This window comes from Cucurbita maxima, unplaced genomic scaffold (genome assembly GCF_002738345.1).
Source record: "Cucurbita maxima cultivar Rimu unplaced genomic scaffold, Cmax_1.0 Cma_Scf00025, whole genome shotgun sequence".
In the NCBI taxonomy this organism is placed as follows: domain Eukaryota; kingdom Viridiplantae; phylum Streptophyta; class Magnoliopsida; order Cucurbitales; family Cucurbitaceae; genus Cucurbita; species Cucurbita maxima.
Genome location: NW_019272041.1, coordinates 1,946,314 through 1,965,299, shown reverse-complemented (window position 1 = coordinate 1,965,299; position 18,986 = coordinate 1,946,314). Strand labels below are relative to the sequence as shown.

The 18,986-nt window shown below is 35.0% G+C and overlaps 2 protein-coding genes across 4 annotated transcripts; one reads left to right on the top strand and one right to left on the bottom strand.

The window, feature by feature from the left end:
* Positions 1–1,688: 1,688 nt before the first annotated feature.
* On the top strand, positions 1,689–10,134 carry LOC111498434 (AT-hook motif nuclear-localized protein 8-like). Of its 3 annotated transcripts, none has more exons than XR_002720778.1 (6): positions 1,689–2,470; positions 2,728–2,780; positions 5,705–5,836; positions 8,414–8,572; positions 8,743–9,088; positions 9,900–10,134. XR_002720778.1 is itself a non-coding variant. In XM_023149684.1 (5 exons), exons 1-5 carry the CDS (start codon positions 1,987–1,989, stop codon positions 9,004–9,006), a joined length of 1,092 nt encoding a protein of 363 aa, XP_023005452.1. In that variant the 5' UTR covers positions 1,689–1,986; the 3' UTR covers positions 9,007–9,382. The 3 variants fall into 3 exon arrangements, 1 of the variants encoding a protein (XP_023005452.1); XR_002720779.1 differs by having other exon boundaries at positions 2,074–2,524; positions 2,706–2,780; XM_023149684.1 differs by lacking the exon at positions 9,900–10,134 and having other exon boundaries at positions 8,743–9,382.
* A 1,342-nt stretch (positions 10,135–11,476) lies between these two features.
* On the bottom strand, positions 11,477–12,451 carry LOC111498487 (AT-hook motif nuclear-localized protein 23-like). Its single transcript, XM_023149755.1, has one exon. It carries the CDS (start codon positions 12,407–12,409, stop codon positions 11,699–11,701), a length of 711 nt encoding a protein of 236 aa, XP_023005523.1. The 5' UTR covers positions 12,410–12,451; the 3' UTR covers positions 11,477–11,698.
* Between the last annotated feature and the right edge of the window lie 6,535 nt (positions 12,452–18,986).

Sequence of the window (18,986 nt, the reverse complement as noted above, 5' to 3'; positions counted from 1 at the left end):
CTACACGTTTGTTCGATTTACACTCGCCACATGTTTGTTTCCTCGACCGTGGTTCTTCTACTTCAGTTAAGGATCGACAACCTTAGGTAATTTTTTTCCAATTTGGGTTCGGTTTTGTCCTCACTGCAACTTTGCCATCCTTAAGTATGCACGTTAGAACCTACTAGATTAACATGCCCGAGCACGATTTATATGATATGAATGAGTTATTTCCTTTACTATGAAGTATGTAACTCTTTGCATGACTTCATGCTTTTTATTTATTGTGATTCATGATCATTTTAAAGTTGTGAGTGACGAGTGAACCCACGTGAGAAGAGAGTGTAACAATCTAAACCCACCGTAGCAAATATTGTCCACTTTGACTATGTTATGTAACGTCCTTAAGCCTCACGGTTTTAAAACGCGTCGTCTAGGGAGAGGTTTCCCCCTCGTGAGATATCACAATCCACCCCTCTTGGAATCTATAATCCTTACTGGCACACTGCCCCATGTCTGACTCTAATACAATTTGTAACAAAGATATGTTTTAAAACCTTGAGAGAAAGCCCAAAGAGTACAGTATCAGCTAGCGTGATTGTTACACGAAGATGTTTAAATATACAAGGAAATATGGGCGAAACATTTAAAAATTAAAGTTAATGTCTTTTTAATCTAGTTTCGAGTATACTTTCTAAATCTTATACTTATACTCCTTAATTTTGAATTTAATTTTTATTTCGTCTTTAAATTTTAAAATATTACAATTTTACTGTTCGAGTTTTGAATTTAATTTTCGGTTAGGTCTCTATTTTTAACGATTTTAAACATTTACTTCCAAATTTTCATTAACGTCACATTTTTATCATTTATGTTAATTTCTATTAATTAATTTAAATAAATTATAAGTAAATTAATTAAAGGTCACTATTAAAATTAATTAATGTCATAATTTAGTGATAAAAATTTTACATCGAGAATTCAAGTATTGTATATGTCATTAGTCCGATTCTTTGTAGGAACTACCCGTAATAACGAACTTGCAAAATGAATCTGTTTATCATAAAGAGATTCGTTGTTCCTGACCCTGCTTCACCTTAATTGTTATTTGAACAAGTAAAAGTTATGTCTGGGTCCGAGTGGGGATATTATTTCTCTTCTGCATGTCCATGAAGTTTTGAAAAATCCAAACATCTCAGAGATCGATAGAGAGGTAGGAATTTATCGAACGAACCGCACTCCTTCGTATACGTCAGGAGTCCATTGATGAGAAGGGGCTGGGGAAAGCTTGAACCATAAAATTTAGAGACTAAAAATATTAAATTCAAAACTAAAAAATAAAAATCTAATATTTCAAAACTTAAAAATTAAATTTAAACACAAAAATTCTATTAAATATATATATATATATATTTTGACTAGTTGAATTATCTTCGTGTTAGCCACCTAAATATCGACATTAAACTTATATCAATTAGTTTTAACATTCATTAACCGAAAAATGGTATATCGAATATATATATATATATATATATATATATATATAAAATACTAAATTAAAATGGTTTAAATAATGAAAAAAAAAGGTTAAAAATGGTTTTATTTTAAAAAAATATACATCTACCAAAAAAAAAAAGTAGAAAAAATAAATTTAAACCTTTATAAAGCAGAATTTAGGTGAACTACAAAAACAGAAAAAGGAAAAAAAAAAAAAAAAAAAAAAAACTAAAACCCTAAAAATCAAAACCCATTTCGCGGTTCTGTTCTCTCTCTTCCATTCTCGCGTCTGTTCACTCGTCACTCACAACTCATCATCACTGATCGAACAAAGCAATTACGCGAATTAGCAACGCGAATCACTGAAACCAACCATTTCCATTTTCTTGTTTCTTGCGAAGAAATCGAAACGAAATACGAAGAAGAAGAAGAGGAAGGAGAAGAAGAAAGGATCATCTTTTCTCGTTTCTACGTTTCTCTCTCACATTCTCCCTTTTCTGATCTTGCGCCATGGATTCACGGGAGAGGTCGATGCCTTCTGTTCATCAACCTCAGCCACAATCTACTCCACCCAATAGAATGATGGGAAATGCTTCCTATTCCACCAATTTTCCCAACAACAACAACAATGCTTCCCCATTGATCAACCCCAATTCCACCGCTGCTCAGATGATGTCATCCGCATCGCGATTTCCCTTCAACTCCATGATGGGTTCTGCTTCTAAGCCTTCGGACTCACCTAATGCCGGTTCTTATGACGGATCGCATTCCGAATTGCGTGGTGGTGGCTTCAACATTGATTCCGGGAAGAAGAAGAGAGGCCGCCCGAGGAAGTATTCGCCTGATGGCAACATCGCTTTGGGTTTATCGCCAACCCCCGTCACTTCTTCCGCCGCTCCCGGTGATTCTGCCGGCATGCACTCGGCGGATCCTCGCCCGAAGAAGAACAGGGGACGGCCGCCGGGTACTGGGAAGAAGCAGATGGATGCTTTGGGTAGTCTTCTTTATGCCTTTCCTACTTCTTGTCTGTTTTTGTATAGCTTTAGTGATTGTTGTTAGACGAACACGACTCTCCACAATGGTATGATATTGTCCACTTTGAGCATAAGCTCTCATGGCTTTGCTTTGGGCTTCCCAAAAGGCCTCATACCAATGGAGAGTGTATTCTTACATTATAAACCCATGATCATTCCCTAAATTAACCGATGTGGGACTTTCATCATCCAACAATTGTTTGGTTGCGGTGCACAGGAACTGGCGGTGTTGGCTTTACCCCTCACGTCATTCTGGTGAAACCCGGTGAGGTAAAGCAACTTGTTTTCCTTTTGTATATATTTTATTACCGTTGAATTTAATTTGATGCTATTCTTCTTTCTTTTTAATTTTTATTCTCTATTCAGTGACATTCAATTCTAGTTATTTCCTAAGTCGGTTTCTTGGGCTTCCTTTGGGAAAATAATATCAGTTCATTAAATGGAATGTTAATTCTATTGTTGACAAAATCATGGTTAGAAATTAAGATTCTACAAAGTCATGGTAGTTCTATTGTTAGCTGCTGCACCATAACTCTTTCCCTAGGAATGTGGATGTGTTAATGTGTGGAAGTGTACATATATTCTGTTCTTGGATGTTCCTTGGGGCTGTAGGAAATATAATGAAGAAAAAGATGCATCATAACGCACAGAGTTATGCACCTGTTTTGTGGAAAAACAGATGAGGGAATTTCCTTGGTTTTCTCTCCCCGTGTGTCTTTATTTTTGTGGATAACTTGACAATGGCATGAGACAGGTTTCTTGAATTTTCTGCTGGTTTATATTTTCTCTTACATTCAAGAGTTCAAAGCTTCCCGGATTGTGAGGCCTAAGAATGCTTCAATTTTATGTTTTGATGTAAGGTAAGATAAAATGGGGGAATATGCGGGTCTGATCAGAAATTTTTTTCAGGGTTCTCATGCTTGAAATTGCGCATTAAAATATGTTGCAAGTTCTTTAAACTTTTTTTTGGGTTTTCCTTTTGTATTTTACATATTTTCTGTGGATGTTTCTTGGTTCTTATAAAAAAATCTAAACTGGAGACCCATTCTAGTTGACCAGTTGATATATTATTTTATGTATGAGTGGAGAGTTATATGAAAGCCATCTAACATTTGAATGTCTTCTCCATCCAAAAATTAAAAAAAAATAATAATAATAAAAAATTGTGCTAGCAAGTTTCAGTGCTAATTGATCCAAATAAATAGCGAACTGTTCTGTGGTTTCTGCAACTGCCCATACTTGCATAGTTGAGCAAAATTGGGTTTTAGCTGAATCGAAGTTAAGAATCTTAAGTATTTCACCTTCTTCTGTGATCATATGGAACTATATAAATAGCTTTGTGCTAACAGACTTGATTCAGAAAACAGAAATGAAAACCAATTGTTCTCACTTCTGAATTCGGGACATCAAATTCCTATCTGGATATAGCTTTTCCTACATTAACAGTAGTTTTTCTTGTGAAGGAATCCCAATGGAATGAATGGAAGATAAGGTGGAAACAGTTTTTTTTTTTTACCACTCATTTAAAAGCATAGTTCATGTTCGCCCTTTGGTTCTGTATTGAATTGGATCCAGGATTTGTAAAGTTCAATATTGTAATTTCTTGTCATTTTAAAGCTATAATGTTAATATTTGATTGTCGAAGGTTCAAACAGTTTCCTAAGCCTTGATATTGAGAGACTGGAGCTTTGATTCCAACTTTTAAATGTTGATGGGAGGTCTGTCTCAATTGAAATTTGGCTCGAGTGATATAGAAGCTGCTTTTGGGAAGACTTCAAAACTCAACAGCCTCTTAAAGTGGTGTTTACAAGGTTTTTCAACATTGTAGAACTAGAAGTGTAGAATTGTGTGGTGCGAGGGGGGAGACTGGTCTATTAGTTGGAGGAGAATTGTAACTAGTCTGGAAGTAGAAGGATGACTTCTTTGAAGGATATTTTGAGGAGCTGTATAGTTCAGTCTGATTTGAGTTCTATTTCTTGGTCTTTGGCTAAATCTGGTTTTTCACCCCCCGAATTGTTTTTTTTAACGTTTACCGATAGAGATCCCATTCCTCCATCATATATCAACTATGATATTTGGCAACCAAAATACCACAAGAAAGAGGAAGTCTTCATATGATCTTTGGCTCTTCATGGGTTAATCACTATGGATAAAACTCTGAAGTAATCTTTCGCTTGTGTTGTCCCTAATTGGTTTGTTTTTGTGGTAGGATGCATTTGAGAATGCTAACCATTTGGTTTTTGTTTTTGTTTTAAATTTTTTATGGAAGAAAAAGTCAAAATGTAGGTAAAAGATTCATATTTCTTTTTAGTTTGATTTGGTTGCAAACTCTCCCCTGGTATTATCCTTCAAAATATTTTATGGTATCCCTTTGAAACAGAAAACTAAAACATTGTGTTTCTATGTGATTAAACCTTTTTTTTGGGCAAAAAGATAAAAGAAAAAAGACTCTTCTTTAGGAGGTTTCGTTGGACATTTCAAGATAGCAGTGAAAAATGGAAGGATATCTGACTAGAAATTAAAATTTTGAGTTCCTTCTGGTGTACTTCTGCAAGTCCTTGAATCCTGTTTTTGTTGTGCAGCTTTATAATTTTTATGATTTTATATATGAAACTTGTTGTGCATGAAGATCCATCTTGTAAAATGTGTTTATTTATTTTTATTCTTTTTTCTGTATATCTATTTGTGTCAGGCTCGCTTGTGTGCACCTTGATGTTGTTTCTGATGTAAAAATTGGAGATCTTGGCTGATGTCTTATTCCCCTCATCTTTTTCTTGTAGGAATGAATTTAAAGGTTTCCTCTTAAAAGAACTCTATAATACCATCAAATAGTCACCAGTTCATTGGAATAACATGGTGTTTTGCTTCTGAGACTGATAGGATCATCAATAAATATAGCATGGTCATTGAAGTCTTATATTGAGTTGGTTTTTGAATTCAGTGATTGAAAACATTTATTATAATCATCTTTTTAACATTTTTTGCTCTTGACCTTTCTTTTGATGAACAAAATTATATGATTTTAGAGTAGTTTTTCATGGTACAGACTTTTGCTTCATTGAATGCGTTTTCTTAGTTTACTTCTTCTCCTTCATGATTATGGATGCATTAATTTGAAGGTTAGTTGATACTTGTTCAAATAAGACATTTTGTCTACGGAATGTACTTTAAGATGGCTTTTCATTGATTTGCAGGACATTGCTTCGAAAGTTGTGGCATTTTCACAGCTGGGGCCTCGGACTGTTTGTGTTCTCTCTGCCCATGGTGCTGTCTGCAATGTTACCCTTCATCAACCCACAATGGCCGCTGGCAGTGTGACATATGAGGCAAGTTTTTAATTTTCCTCCAATGACTTTTGGACAATTGTAGCCATCAAATTACGTCAGACTTAACATTGATGTTAGTACATGCTGACACATCAACTTCCAAAATGTAGAAAGATCCATGCGTGAGTTTTGCATAAGCCTATGAACGCACATATCATATTCTTGTTTATTGATGCTGAACACCCCTCTACTCTTGATTTTGGTTTTTCTATGAAGCGTGACTCACTTACATGAAACGCCTGTAGATGGTAATATCACTCAGGCTAGCTACCCTACATGCCTATATGTACTCTTACCTCTTTTAACCTTTTCATTTTACCATCTTTTTCCTTCAGATAGTTGAGGACTTTTTTTAAAAGCTTGTTTTTTTCTATGCCTTCATGTTTGCTTTTACTTTTCAATTTAATTGGTCACCCATTACACTGCACTGTGGTGATAAAAAGTAAATCTCTGACCATTTACAAACATTGCTATTTCCATTGAACTTTATAGAGGAGGTGTATTCCTTCTATCAGTTCTCATCCTGAATTTTTGAATGAGTTAATTCTTTTCAAGTAACGAATGGATCAATGATACTTTAATTCATCAGTGCCAACCTTGACGCAGCTTGTTCTAGTATATAGTGAATGCACGGTGTTGGTGACTCCTGACTAGCAGTTCAGGCTTTAGCTACATGTAGGCTATGGTAATTTCCTCTGTTTTTAAGTCTGTTGTACTTAGAAGGAAAAGGTAGCATTGATTATTGAGGATTTTAACCTTGTGCCTAATGGTATAAGCAAAAGGTTGTTGCAGTAAGAATCCGGTTTCAGGAGCACACTGGGAGAGATTAAAGGTAGAGGCCAATCTGTATTTGCTAAGCGGCATAAAAAATCAAGCTTCCTTTATTTTCAGCCTGAGGTATTAAGTTTACCGTCATACAAAGACTGAGCAAAGACTTCTATCTTCTAAGGATTTTAATACCTAACTGACACAGTACTTTTATTGGGAGACGGATTGCTCTTGGTGAGAAAATGAAGATGCAAGAGAAGAGAACAGAATTTCCAAGATTTGCCCATCTAGAATCTGCAGCCTGACTAATCATATACTTCTTTTTCTAGCTATTAGATTATCTTTTAATTTATACATCCAAAAGGGGGAGGAGAAAGTCTGCCTCAACAAGGGCTGAGGAAATTATGGAAAAGTTTAGATCACTTCGGTCCAAGTCCTGATATTTTCATAGTCGACTTCAATGATTAATCTGGATTCGGGACCATTTTAGCACCTCATTGTTAAATCATTGAAAGGAGATATCTCGTCTCCTTGCCTTTGCTTTATCTTCTTTGATCTTTTGGAATGAAATTAGTGTGTTTCTTATCCAGGGAAAAGAAAAAAGAAAAGCCCAAAGAGTAGGTAACTCGTACCGTGATAAAGCCACCATATATTCTTCCATGGACGGAGAATACTATCTTCTACAATGAAAAGCTTCTAGACGAACATCTTGACTTATTAGGATAAGGATCATTCGAGATCCACTTGCAAAAGTGAAGGACTTGAAGTTATCTGGCAATATATTTGAAATCCACTATTTATCTTGATGCAAGTTAAGGCAAGGGTCAGTAATGAAATCCATGAGGTCCAGTCTGCAATTTCTCGGTCATTCAAGTTTCTTCTTTGGAGATTTATTTCTTTTATCTATCAAATCTTTAGACAGAAACAGAACTGGGCGTTACAAAAATGCTTTCTTAATTAAAAAAATTACAACAATAAATATTACTCCAACTCCATTTTGACATTTTCCGAAGAGTGGTTACAACATTTTTGTTTTGTTTATAAAAACCAATTTTAGTGTTCTTTTGATTATAAGAAAATCTTCATCCCTTTCAAATCTCCCAGAAAATTGTCACCATTGGATTCATCCAAATAATCAGATTTAATAGATAATATACCTGACTATTACATGTCGGAGTGATTGCAGAAAATTGGTAATGCAACCATTTAACCGCAGAGATGCTCTTGGTTACCCTTGGGCTGATTCCATCCCCTGAATGAACTTGAGTTCGATGAAGGAAGTTATGGTTGGAGAATTCGAGGAATTATGATTACTGCTCTGTTTTACCATTCTCCTTGACTTAAAAAAAATGATGCTTGCGTATCTCTCTGAAATTAAGTTCATATTCCATTAGCAGCAGCAGAGAATGCAATGTACAACTAGTGCTCGGTTATTATTTAAAGAGGAAAACTTGAGGAATGTTCCAAGTGATTGATATGCCTAGGGATGAACAACCCAACTATTTATCCCTGCAGTTCATTTTTTTTAATGAACATAAGCATTTGTTTTGGTCAAAGATGCCTGATAATCTACATTTGTTGTGCATCACCAAAAACCTTAAAAAAGGCCTCTTTATTCCTGGAAAAATGGGTGAAAAGAATCCATTCTAGCTGTAGTTTACCCCAAGTATAAAAATATTTCTATTGGTGGTCTTCACTCTTGATTCATTAATCCTGAAAAATAATGGAAAAGAAAAAACCTTTTCTGGCTGTATTATTTCCTTTGAACACAAAGTGTCACCAGTTCTATTGCTTTTTAATCTAATGCAGGGCCGATATGAAATCATCTCTCTATCAGGAAACTTCTTGATTTCTGACAGTAATGGCAATCGAAATCGAACTGGTCGCTTAAGCGTGTCTCTAGCAAGTGCGGATGGACAAGTCCTTGGTGGAATTACCGACATGTTAACAGCAGCATCTACAGTTCAGGTACTAGCCTTGGCCTACTGTCTGCATAAAAGTTATGTGGGCTAGCTTGATGTAGTGTTCATCTTTTCTTTTATCGATGGATTGAATGTTCTTTCCTTGGTTGCATAACTTATCTGCTAATGTAATAAGTTGGTTTTTGTGCCTTAAACCATGTCTTGTTGCAAAATCAGGTTATAGTGGGTAGCTTTCTTGTGGATGGGAAAAAGCTGGACTCAAGTACACAGAAACCTGGGCCATCTTCTACATCACCCAATATGTTAAACTTCAGTGCACCTGCGGCGGCAACAGGCTGCCCCTCTGAAGGTGCATCAAATAATTCATCAGACGATAATGATGGTAGCCCTTTAAGCCGGGCGCCTGGAATCTACACCAATGCCAACCAACCAATTCATAATATGCAGATGTATCAATTGTGGGGTAGTCGAAATCAATAATGAAGCTGCATACCCAACTTAACAGTTTAGTGCATTGGGTGTTGTTGAAGTGGGTTAGTGTTTTGCATCCCGATGTATAGAGGTTAGTTCTGTATTCTGTCCCTAACATGCATTGTTGAAACCGTATCATAACTTTTCTAGAGTAGATTCACTATTCATCTTCTTTTAGCTGCTGGTTGGCTTTATTTCTAGTCAGTTCTAAGTGTCTACTTTAACATTTCTCCATGGATGTAGAACTTCTTCTGAAGATTATGGTAAATCATACCCCATTGGGATGTCATTACGACATTTAATGTAGAGGGTAAATCTTCAACTCCCTTTTTCTCATGGTTAAAAGTCGATCTAATCATGAATTGGATCCGAAGATGCATTGTCGGGCTTTTTTTTTTATCATTCTTTCCTGGAAAAGCCACAAAGTTGAGTCGATCTGAGGATTCATGGAACTATATGATATTCAATTAAGTTCATATTAAGATAGGTACGACTTATTATAGTACTTGGCTACCAAGATCGTGTGGATCCAAACTGATCCTAGTAATTGGACGAGAACTGGTTCTTATTCTGAAGATCATTTTCAGGAAGAGAAAATGAGTGATGCCTCCTCTTTTCCTCCATTCATCTTAGGCCAAATTTCAGGGTTTTTTTTTTTTTTTTTTTTTTTTTGGAACACTATGCTAGCAAATGGGAAATAGACGAGTATTCAAACCTCTGATCTTTTGAACGTGACTTGATCCATTAGTATTTAAACCTCTGACCTTTTGAACGTGACTTGATCCGTGCTTAGAATATCAGTGAAATGTTAGCTATATATCAAAGCTTTCTGCCTTGAAACATAGATTTGTTTTAGAAGTTAAATAAAGTATTGAGTTTGACATGGGATATGAACAATGCAGGTAGCTCTTGAGGCCACAACTTCATCTGACTATGGTCATCCATTAGATATAATGTGTTGTGTCATCATCATCATTATTTGGTACTGACCCTATTATACTTGTAAAAACTGTATTTGAACTCGTTACCATAACAATTTCAGTAGATGGATTCATAATCGTATTCCGAACACAGACGCAACATTATATGTCAAACGTAAACAAGATAGTGACTATATTATACCATATCATTTCTACTGGTATGGACTCAATTTGAATATATCTCCATAGTTAAAGATATTAAAACATTCGAGGTTCGATCATCTTTTTCTACTAAAAGCATTTGTTTTCCAGCATTGTGAATTCATGAACTTTGTGATATTATATTTCCAATGTGAATAATCTGGAATGCGATCACTTGTAATCGATAACGATTTAGTCTTTAGTCTCTAGTTAAGCATGGAACAATACATTGTACTATTATTCTTGTGAGATCCTGTTGAAGAGAACGAAACACCATTATTCTTGTGAAATCCCAACATTCCTTTTTAAGAATATCGGGGAAGCTTGAAAGGAAGAATCTAAAAGAAATAATATTTATTAGCAGAAGACTTTAGTTGTTACCGTTATTTTTAAAAAAAAAAAGTTTATGAATACTATTTTTTTTATAAGGAAAATATTATCTATTTTATTGTTTCTAAAATTCCCAAAATGATTTTTTTTTTAGAAAAAACTGGTTAAAAGGTAATTTCAACCCTAAATATGGGTTATTGACCATCTTATAAATAACACAAATTATTTCATATATATTAATAAAAATTATTTTATTCTCAAATAAATAGCTTTTTTTTGTACAACTACTCTCAAACATATCCTTTTAGCTTTTAAGAATATTTTTAAAAAACATAGATTATTAAACAAACAAATTGTTCATAAACAATCTTATTTTTTGGAAATATAAAACAAAACACAACCCTTATCCAAAAGATTTAGCCCTAATATTAAAAAATTAAATAAAGAAATGCCCACTTTATATCTTAACCTAACCTTTTAGAACATCAAACCAACCAACTCATATGGTTTGGATCATATATTATGAAAATACATTTAACGAGAAAATAAACATTTAAAATATTATTATAAAACATTGTCATGGACTTACCTGTTTCAAAAGTATTTAAACCAATCTAACGAAATATTAAATAAAACAGAGTAAATATTAAAATTGAAAAATGTCATACACTAACTTACAATAGGCCGTGCTAATTCAAAACCAGACCATGTAACCTAGGAGTTCATAAACCACGGGTCAATCTTTCACTCAAATTCTAAACCACAAATAAGGATTACCCGCTTGAATCTACAAAAATCCTGGAATCTCCGTTTCAATTTCATAAAGGAGTAAATACTCGACGATGAGCAAGTGAAGGATCAATCCTCCTGTGTTAGTACTGTTGCAAGACTAGTACAAGTTGCCCATCACTTAAAGGCAGAACAATTTGAGATTGAGCAATTAGACGACTCCTAATGCCACCTTAGATGTTCTTTAAAAAAAAAACATTAACTCAATCGAAACTTACCGAGAAAAACCCGTACGAATACGAAATTGTTTCTACCTTCTTTTACAAACACCCATGAGATAATTTCTTCAATAAATTACATTGAGAAGAAGAAGAACACTGAATTTAAAGATCCTAGAGAGAGAAAGAGAAGATTCAATGGTTGAGCTTTGACACCAGTTAGTCAACCCAATCGCCGTATTTTTTTTTTTTTTTTTTTGAGATGGGTTGTTCTTGATTTGTTGTTTCAAACACTCAAATTTGTCAGAAAGGTGGAAGCTGAATATTTTGCATATGAAGTGGATAATTCAAAAATGGAACTCCTGAATTTGATGGGTCTTGAAATGGGTTGTCGCTGCCGCCGTCGCCGCCGCCAACTCCGCTGCCTGCGACGGGGACTTGCTGCTGCTGATCTTCCTCATCCAGTGGTAATCTCTCATACGCCACATTACTAAACGAAGCTGCAATCAAAATCACTGGTCCTGCCGCTGTTAATTCTCCAGCCACCGTCCCGCCGACCACCTGTCCCTGCCCTCCGGCCAAAAATATAGTCAAACTAGTGGCGTTAGCCGGAGCAGGCGGCGGAAGAAACGATCCAGATAGCGACAAAATCTCGAATCTCCCATGAAGAGTCAGTACGGCTCCGGCCGCTGCTGGTTGGCGGATTCCGACGTTACTGACGTTGCCACTACCGCTCAAAATACAGATCCCACGCTGTCGCCGACGCGCGTAGGCGGCGACGCAATCAAATATGTCACACCCGCTGCTGACCTCTAAGATGTGGACACGCAGCGTGTTGGCGCTCTCGCGGGTTATGATAACCGGCGGCTTCGGCTTGTTTTTTGAACCTGGTGGCCGGCCACGAGAGCGGCGGCCAAGGACATCGTCAGAGCCGCCGTGGGATTGGTGGGGATCGTCGTCGTCGTCGTGGTCGGCGGCGGAGAAATATCGACTTCCTAAGTCCAATTCAGCCATCAAAACATCAAAAAAATTGTATTTTTTAAGAAACCCACAGAAAATAAGATAATTTCTCTCACTGCCAAAAGTCTTATGAATATTTATATGAAAAAAAAAAATTAATTGGTCCAAATTTCTATTTAAAATAAAACCACTCTCAGTTCTTGCTCGTGGAACACACGCGATCATGTTTCAAACTAAATCTCAAATTAGGGTTTAATTTTAAGTCAATGGAAAAAAAAGTTGTGAAAATTTCGGTCAGAGTGTTCATTTAACCCGTGAGATCGGGATCTTCTACGAATCATTCCAGTTTAAATGGGAATTGGGGAGGAAGTATGGAGAGATTTCTCTCGGTTAGCTAAACAGGACCAGAGATGACCAAAGATAACTAGAGATGAGACATTTTCCGACCCTGACCCGAACCCAATTCCCACCTTGCTTCGCCCATAAATAAAAGTATATCTACTCGTGGACATTTCCAACTAGTAGGCTTGTTATATCTCCTTTTTTTTTAAAAAAAAAAAATATATATTTTTGCTATTAGTATAGTAGTCAATAATTGAGGGGTTTCTTCTACATTAATTATTAACGTAATGAATTTTTTTCTCTACTCACGTTATTTTTTAAAAAAATATTTTTCATACAATTTGTTTGTGGATAGCGAAGCATACTATACTAATAGGAGCGAAACATTCTTTATAAGGGTGTGTGGATACCTCTCCTAATAGACGTATTTTAAAACTGTGAGGTTGAAGGCGATACGTAACGGGCCAATGCGGATAATATTTGTTTGTGGTGGGCTTAGGCTGTTATAAATGGTATCAAAGCTAGACACCGGGTAGTGTGTCAGCGAGAACGTTGGCCCCCCAAGAAGGGTGGATTGTGAGATCCCACATCGGTTAGAGAGGAGAACGAATCATTTTTTATAAGAGTGTAGAAATCTCTCCTTAGTAGACGCATTTTAAGATCGTGAAGCTGACTAAAACAGACAATATCTGCAAGCAGTGGGCTTGGACTGTTATAAATGGTATAGAGTCAAACATTGGGCGGTATGCTAGCGAGGACATTAGTTCCCAAAGAGGATGGATTATGAGATCACACATCGTTTGGAGAAGGGAACAAAACATTTCTCATAAGGGTGTGGAAACCTCTCCCTAACAGACGCACGAGTTTTAAAATTGTGATGTTGACGACGATACGTAACGGGCTGAAATGGACAATATCTACTAACGGTAGGCTTGGACTGTTACAAATGGTATAGAGTCAGACACTGAGTAGTATACAAGCGAGGACGTTAGTTTCCAAAGGGAATGGATTGTAAGATCTCACATCGTTTAGAGAGGGAAACGAAGCATTACTTCTAAGAATGTGGAAATCTCTCTCTAGTAGACACATTTTAAAATCAATAGGCTAACAGTGATACATGACAAGCTGAAACAAACAACATCTACTAGCGGTAAAGTTAAACGGTTGCACCCCTTGTTTAAGAAAAACAAGTTTGACCAAAAACACGACCAAGTGGGGTTTTGTATTTCTTTTAAGAATAAAAAAACCAAACAAGGGACAAAGATAAAAGAAGCAAGTGGGGTTTCTTTTGTCTTGTCTCATCCAATGGTCGTCTAATGGTTCCTTTGGCTGCTGCCCTTATTTAGCAGCTTGTCTCTTGCCCATTTCAACCATCAAAACTCCCTAATTTCAAGTTCAATTATAATAATAATTATTATTTTTGCTTAACTAATCTTGTCTTTTAATGATTAATTTTCACCTAACTTCGAAGTGGGTAAGAAGAAATAACTCTTTTATCTATGATTTTGGAATTATTTAATGTATTTTTTTTAATCTAATAGAATCATTTTTTAGACGAAAAACATACCGAGTATAAAGCGATCGAGCCTATATTTAGAATCCGTTTCACCTTACAAGCTATATGAATTGAGAGCTGTCGTGACGCCCGAGTAAAAAAGACATTTTAACGAGAGTGATGATCTCGAAGATATGATAATTGAGAGATGTTTTAATTTTTTTTTATAGTTATTACATATACCAACAAATAACCTATCTTAATTATAAGAACGAGTTATTTAAAGTAAAATTTTGTAGAACTCTCGCTTGTACACTATTGGAGAATTGATACGGTTTAAGAGAATGAGTTATCTACCATATATAATGATTTTCTACGTCATCGTAAAGCAGTGCATGAAGTTGTGGAAGTGAGAGAGAGTCATGTGCGGGGTAAAATGGAGAACATATACAGTATGTCACGGTCATGCTTGTCCAAGGCGTGTTGCCTATGGCTGCATGACAGATGTTTCGATCATGCTTCTCTCAAATGTGACTCAATGCTCGAGCATACGCCAACGTTGTTCACAAAGTTTCAATGTAGTGTTGTCTCTCTCTTCAAATCTTACCTGATCCGATATATATATGTTAGTGTCGGAGCCCGACGCCTCTTTTTAACTTTGTGGTACCCATACCCTTAACGATTGATAGATAGATTGATAGACGGGTGAGCCATTAGTTCGATGATGTCCTAAAAGACAAGGCCACGACGGAACCCCCCTAAAGGGAAGCTTTGTGGTGGAGTTGGTGAGTTAAGAGTGGACCAATCTGCCATTGTACGCTCACCAACTTTCATGTCTACATCACTTGTCAACTCCCATATTGACATTTTGAGTAATCAATCATTATGTGGGTTTCTTTGTTTTAGGGTTATAAATCGTTGATTTCCTCGATTATATGTATTTGTGTTCAAATTTTCATTTGTGGGTATGCGTTGATATAGACTCAATCGAACGTACTTCTATCGACCCAATCCGTGACAACTCGATAACAAAGATTGAGGCTGGAGATCGATTGAAAAAGCAGTTCAGCTACCACCCCTCCACATAGATGGTATTAAGGAATTTTGTTCATAGATCGAGTTCTTTTAAATAATCGTTGCAGTTGAACAACAAAATCGAGTTTAGTGGGGTTTGTTGGATGATGAAAGTCCCACATCGGCTAATTTAGGGAATGATCATGGGTTTATAAGTGAGGAATACTAACTCCATTGGTATGAGGCCTTTTGGGGAAGCCCAAAGCAAAGCCATGAGAGCTTATGCTCAAAGTGGACAATATCATACCATTGTGGAGAGTCGTGTTCGTCTAACATGGTATCAGAGCCATGCCCTAAACTTTGCCGTGCCAATAGATTGGCAAATCCTTAAATGTCGAACAAAGGACTCCAAAAGGAGTCAAGCCTCCTCGAAGGTACAAAGGCAGTCAAAAATGAATGACTAAGACTCCAAAGGAGTCGAGCCTCGATTAAGGGGAGGCGTGCTTTGTTCGAGGAGAGGTGTTGGATGATGAAAGTCCCACATCGGCTAATTTAGGGAATGATCATGGGTTTATAAGTGAGGAATACTAACTCCATTGGTATGAGGACAATATCATACCATTGTGGAGAGTCGTGTTCGTCTAACAGGGTTGAAAGAGTTAGAACTTCGTAAGTGCAATAACCCGTTAGCTTAAATGTGAGATCTCACATAAGGGTGTAGAAAGCTCTCCCTAACAGACGGGTTCTCCCTAACATACGGGTTTTAAAATCGTGAGGCTGATAACGATACGTAACGGGTCAAAATGGACAATATAACGATACGTAACGGGTCAAAATGGACAATATCTACTAGCGGTAGATTTTGGCTCTTACATTAAAGATATGTAAAAGGTTCATTTCCACTCGAGAATCATGGTTAATTAAAAACAAGAGAGGTATAGAAGCGATCGAGATTAAAATCATTTTTCTATGCATTAATAAAATAATTGGTATTTTTTAATCTCAATATGACCTAATTGTATAGCATAAGAACTAATATAATATTTGGTATCTTAAATAGACTGCAACTTTGTTTTCCAAGTGGACCTACATAATACAAGTTGTAAATATTATGGCTTTTATTAGAGTCGAAAATTTAATAAAAAATTATTATTCTCTTAATAAAATACAGACTTACGTGACACCCGAGAAACGAAACATTTTTTATAAGAGTGTAGAAATTTCTCTCTAATAGATGCGTTTTAAAACTATGAGACTGTAACGACGATATATAACGGGCCAAAGTAGATAATATTTTTTAGCGGTGGGCTTGGATTGTTACAAATTGTATTAGAGCTAGTCATCGGGAGATATGCTAGTGAGAACGCTTGGCCTTCAAAAGTGGTGGATATGAGATCACATATCAGTTGGAGAGAGGAACAACATTATTTATAAGAGTGTGAAAACTTCTTCCTAGTAAATACATTTTAAAACCGTGTGGCTGACGGTGATATATAATTGACCAAAACGGTTAATATTTGTTAGAAGTGGGCTTGAGCTATTACAGGTACCTGAATGAACCAAGACCATAATTGAATTAACGAACGAAAAAGTTATGAAACGTCTACTTTGTTTTCAGTATTTCAATTATAAAAACTTCTAGAAACTCCTAGAAGGTCTTTGTCCTTCACTAATTTTTAAAATTGTAAAATAAAAACGACCAAATAATCTTAATTACCCTAATTAATTATTTTTTGAAGAAAAAAAAATTATATTTGACTTATTGAAGTGCCAAATATTTATTATTTCCATATATTGATAATGATAATTAATTTAAAAAATTATCATATGATTTTCTTTTTTAAATTTTAAATCTTTTATTAAATATATCAATTTATTTTATATATTTAAAAAATTGATTTAAATATAAGGAAAAGGCATTAAATTATTTTATAATTTAAATTATTTAACATGTAATACCTTTTTCTCAGGTTTATAATATGATTGAATTGAAAGGAATAAATAGATTATTATAAAATATTTAATATATGGTCAAATATATATTTAATTTGTGCCATATAATAAATCATAGAAGTCATTATATTATAATTTTGATTCATATTGTTAAATACTATGGTTGGCCTTAAGATATTCTTTTATATTAATTTAGACTATAGACTATAATTTAAATGTAAAAAGGTACACATTAATTAATAAATAAATAAATATTTGAAAATTACATCTGGACATTTGATAACTAGTCACATCTCCCTATAATACATTCTGAAATAATTTTTTTTATGGGTGTAGACATCGAAAGTAATGAGAAGTCATTCACTCGTAGAACAGTGCACTAATTCTCTGAATCCGGTACCGAGTATCATTCTTTCTAGAACAATGTTCTCTTTCAGACCTCTCAACCAATCGATACGACCTCGGAGGATGGCCTTTGCTAAAATTCGAGCAGTTTCTTGAAAACTTGTTTTCGATATAAAACTTTGAATATTTAGAGATGGTTTTGTTATTCCCGATAATATGACTCGGTAACAGATCGCTTCTTCCAAAGCACGCTCTGTTTGTTTCGTTCGCAATAATCCAATGAGTTCTACAGATGAAAAAACATTATTGTCATATAGAAACCAACACTTTTGATGTTGTTTGACGTACAATAATCTCGATATGTCTATTATGGATCTCCACCCCTAGAATCAGTAGTGAAGAGTCACAAATGCACTATTGTCATATAGAAATCGTAAGTCACGGACAATTTAGACGAATGATCGAACCTCGATCACGTTTGAAGTGTTTTAAAAACTTGAGCGAGAAAATAAGTTGAAAATAAGTAACAATCACAGCTTTGATAGCGTATAACCCGGTAGGAATTATTGACGATTAGTCACATCCCAGTATAGTACATTTTAGAATGTTCTAGCCCTATCAAGTATACACATAATTTTGATGAACAATGATGACTCGGGTAGACGAATTTTGTGTCGTTGTTGTTGTTATTATTATTATTATTATTTTGAATGTGTTGATTGACGTGGAAGAGTGGTGGTTGACTTTAAATTAAATTATTTGGAAAATAAATCCACTTGTAAACTTCAAGCAGCCAAAATTGTCTCATTTTTCAAAGTTCAAAGCCCTTTTAAATTCTAAATTACAAAATGATCATTTTAAAATGCTATTTTCTCATATTTGGCCTCCATTTTCAACAAATTTGAAAACATGCCCTTTTTTAGAAATTATATTTGGAAATTCATATATTTTAGTTGATTGCTTATTAATCCATCTTTTTTTCAAAATTTCAAATTTAATAAATATTAATTAAAAAAATATAATTCTCGTACAAATTGAATCAATTCTAGCCATAAATTTATTTTATCAAATTAAAATTTAAAATTAACTAACTACTTCATCACAGTTTGTAATATATAAAATGAACTAAAATCACGTTTAAATTAGAGTAATTATGAGATCCCATATTAGCTGGAGAGAGAAACGAAACATTTCTTATAAATGTGTGGAAACATTTCCCTAGTAGACACGTTTTAAAACCGTGAGACTGATGACAATATGTATCAAGCCAAAACGGACAATATTTATTAGTAGTGAGTTTGGGCTGTTACAAAAATAGTATCCGACACAGTCACCGAACAGTGCGCCAGCAAGGACGCTAACGACCCTTTACCTATATATATATATATATATATATATATATATATATATATTTAATTCTATTTCTAATTTGAATGGTCAAAATTTTGACAAAAAAAAAAAAAAAAAAAAAAAAAAAAAAAA

Excerpts from the sequence above, each read along its gene's own strand:
- LOC111498487 (XM_023149755.1), bottom strand. The coding sequence starts at position 12,409 with ATGGCTGAATTGGACTTAGGAAGTCGATATTTCTCCGCCGCCGACCAC.
- LOC111498434 (XM_023149684.1), top strand. The coding sequence starts at position 1,987 with ATGGATTCACGGGAGAGGTCGATGCCTTCTGTTCATCAACCTCAGCCA. Across the intron at positions 2,471-2,727 it reads GAAGCAGATGGATGCTTTGG|GAACTGGCGGTGTTGGCTTT; the intron begins GTAGTCTTCTTT and ends TGCGGTGCACAG. Across the intron at positions 5,837-8,413 it reads CTGGCAGTGTGACATATGAG|GGCCGATATGAAATCATCTC; the intron begins GCAAGTTTTTAA and ends AATCTAATGCAG.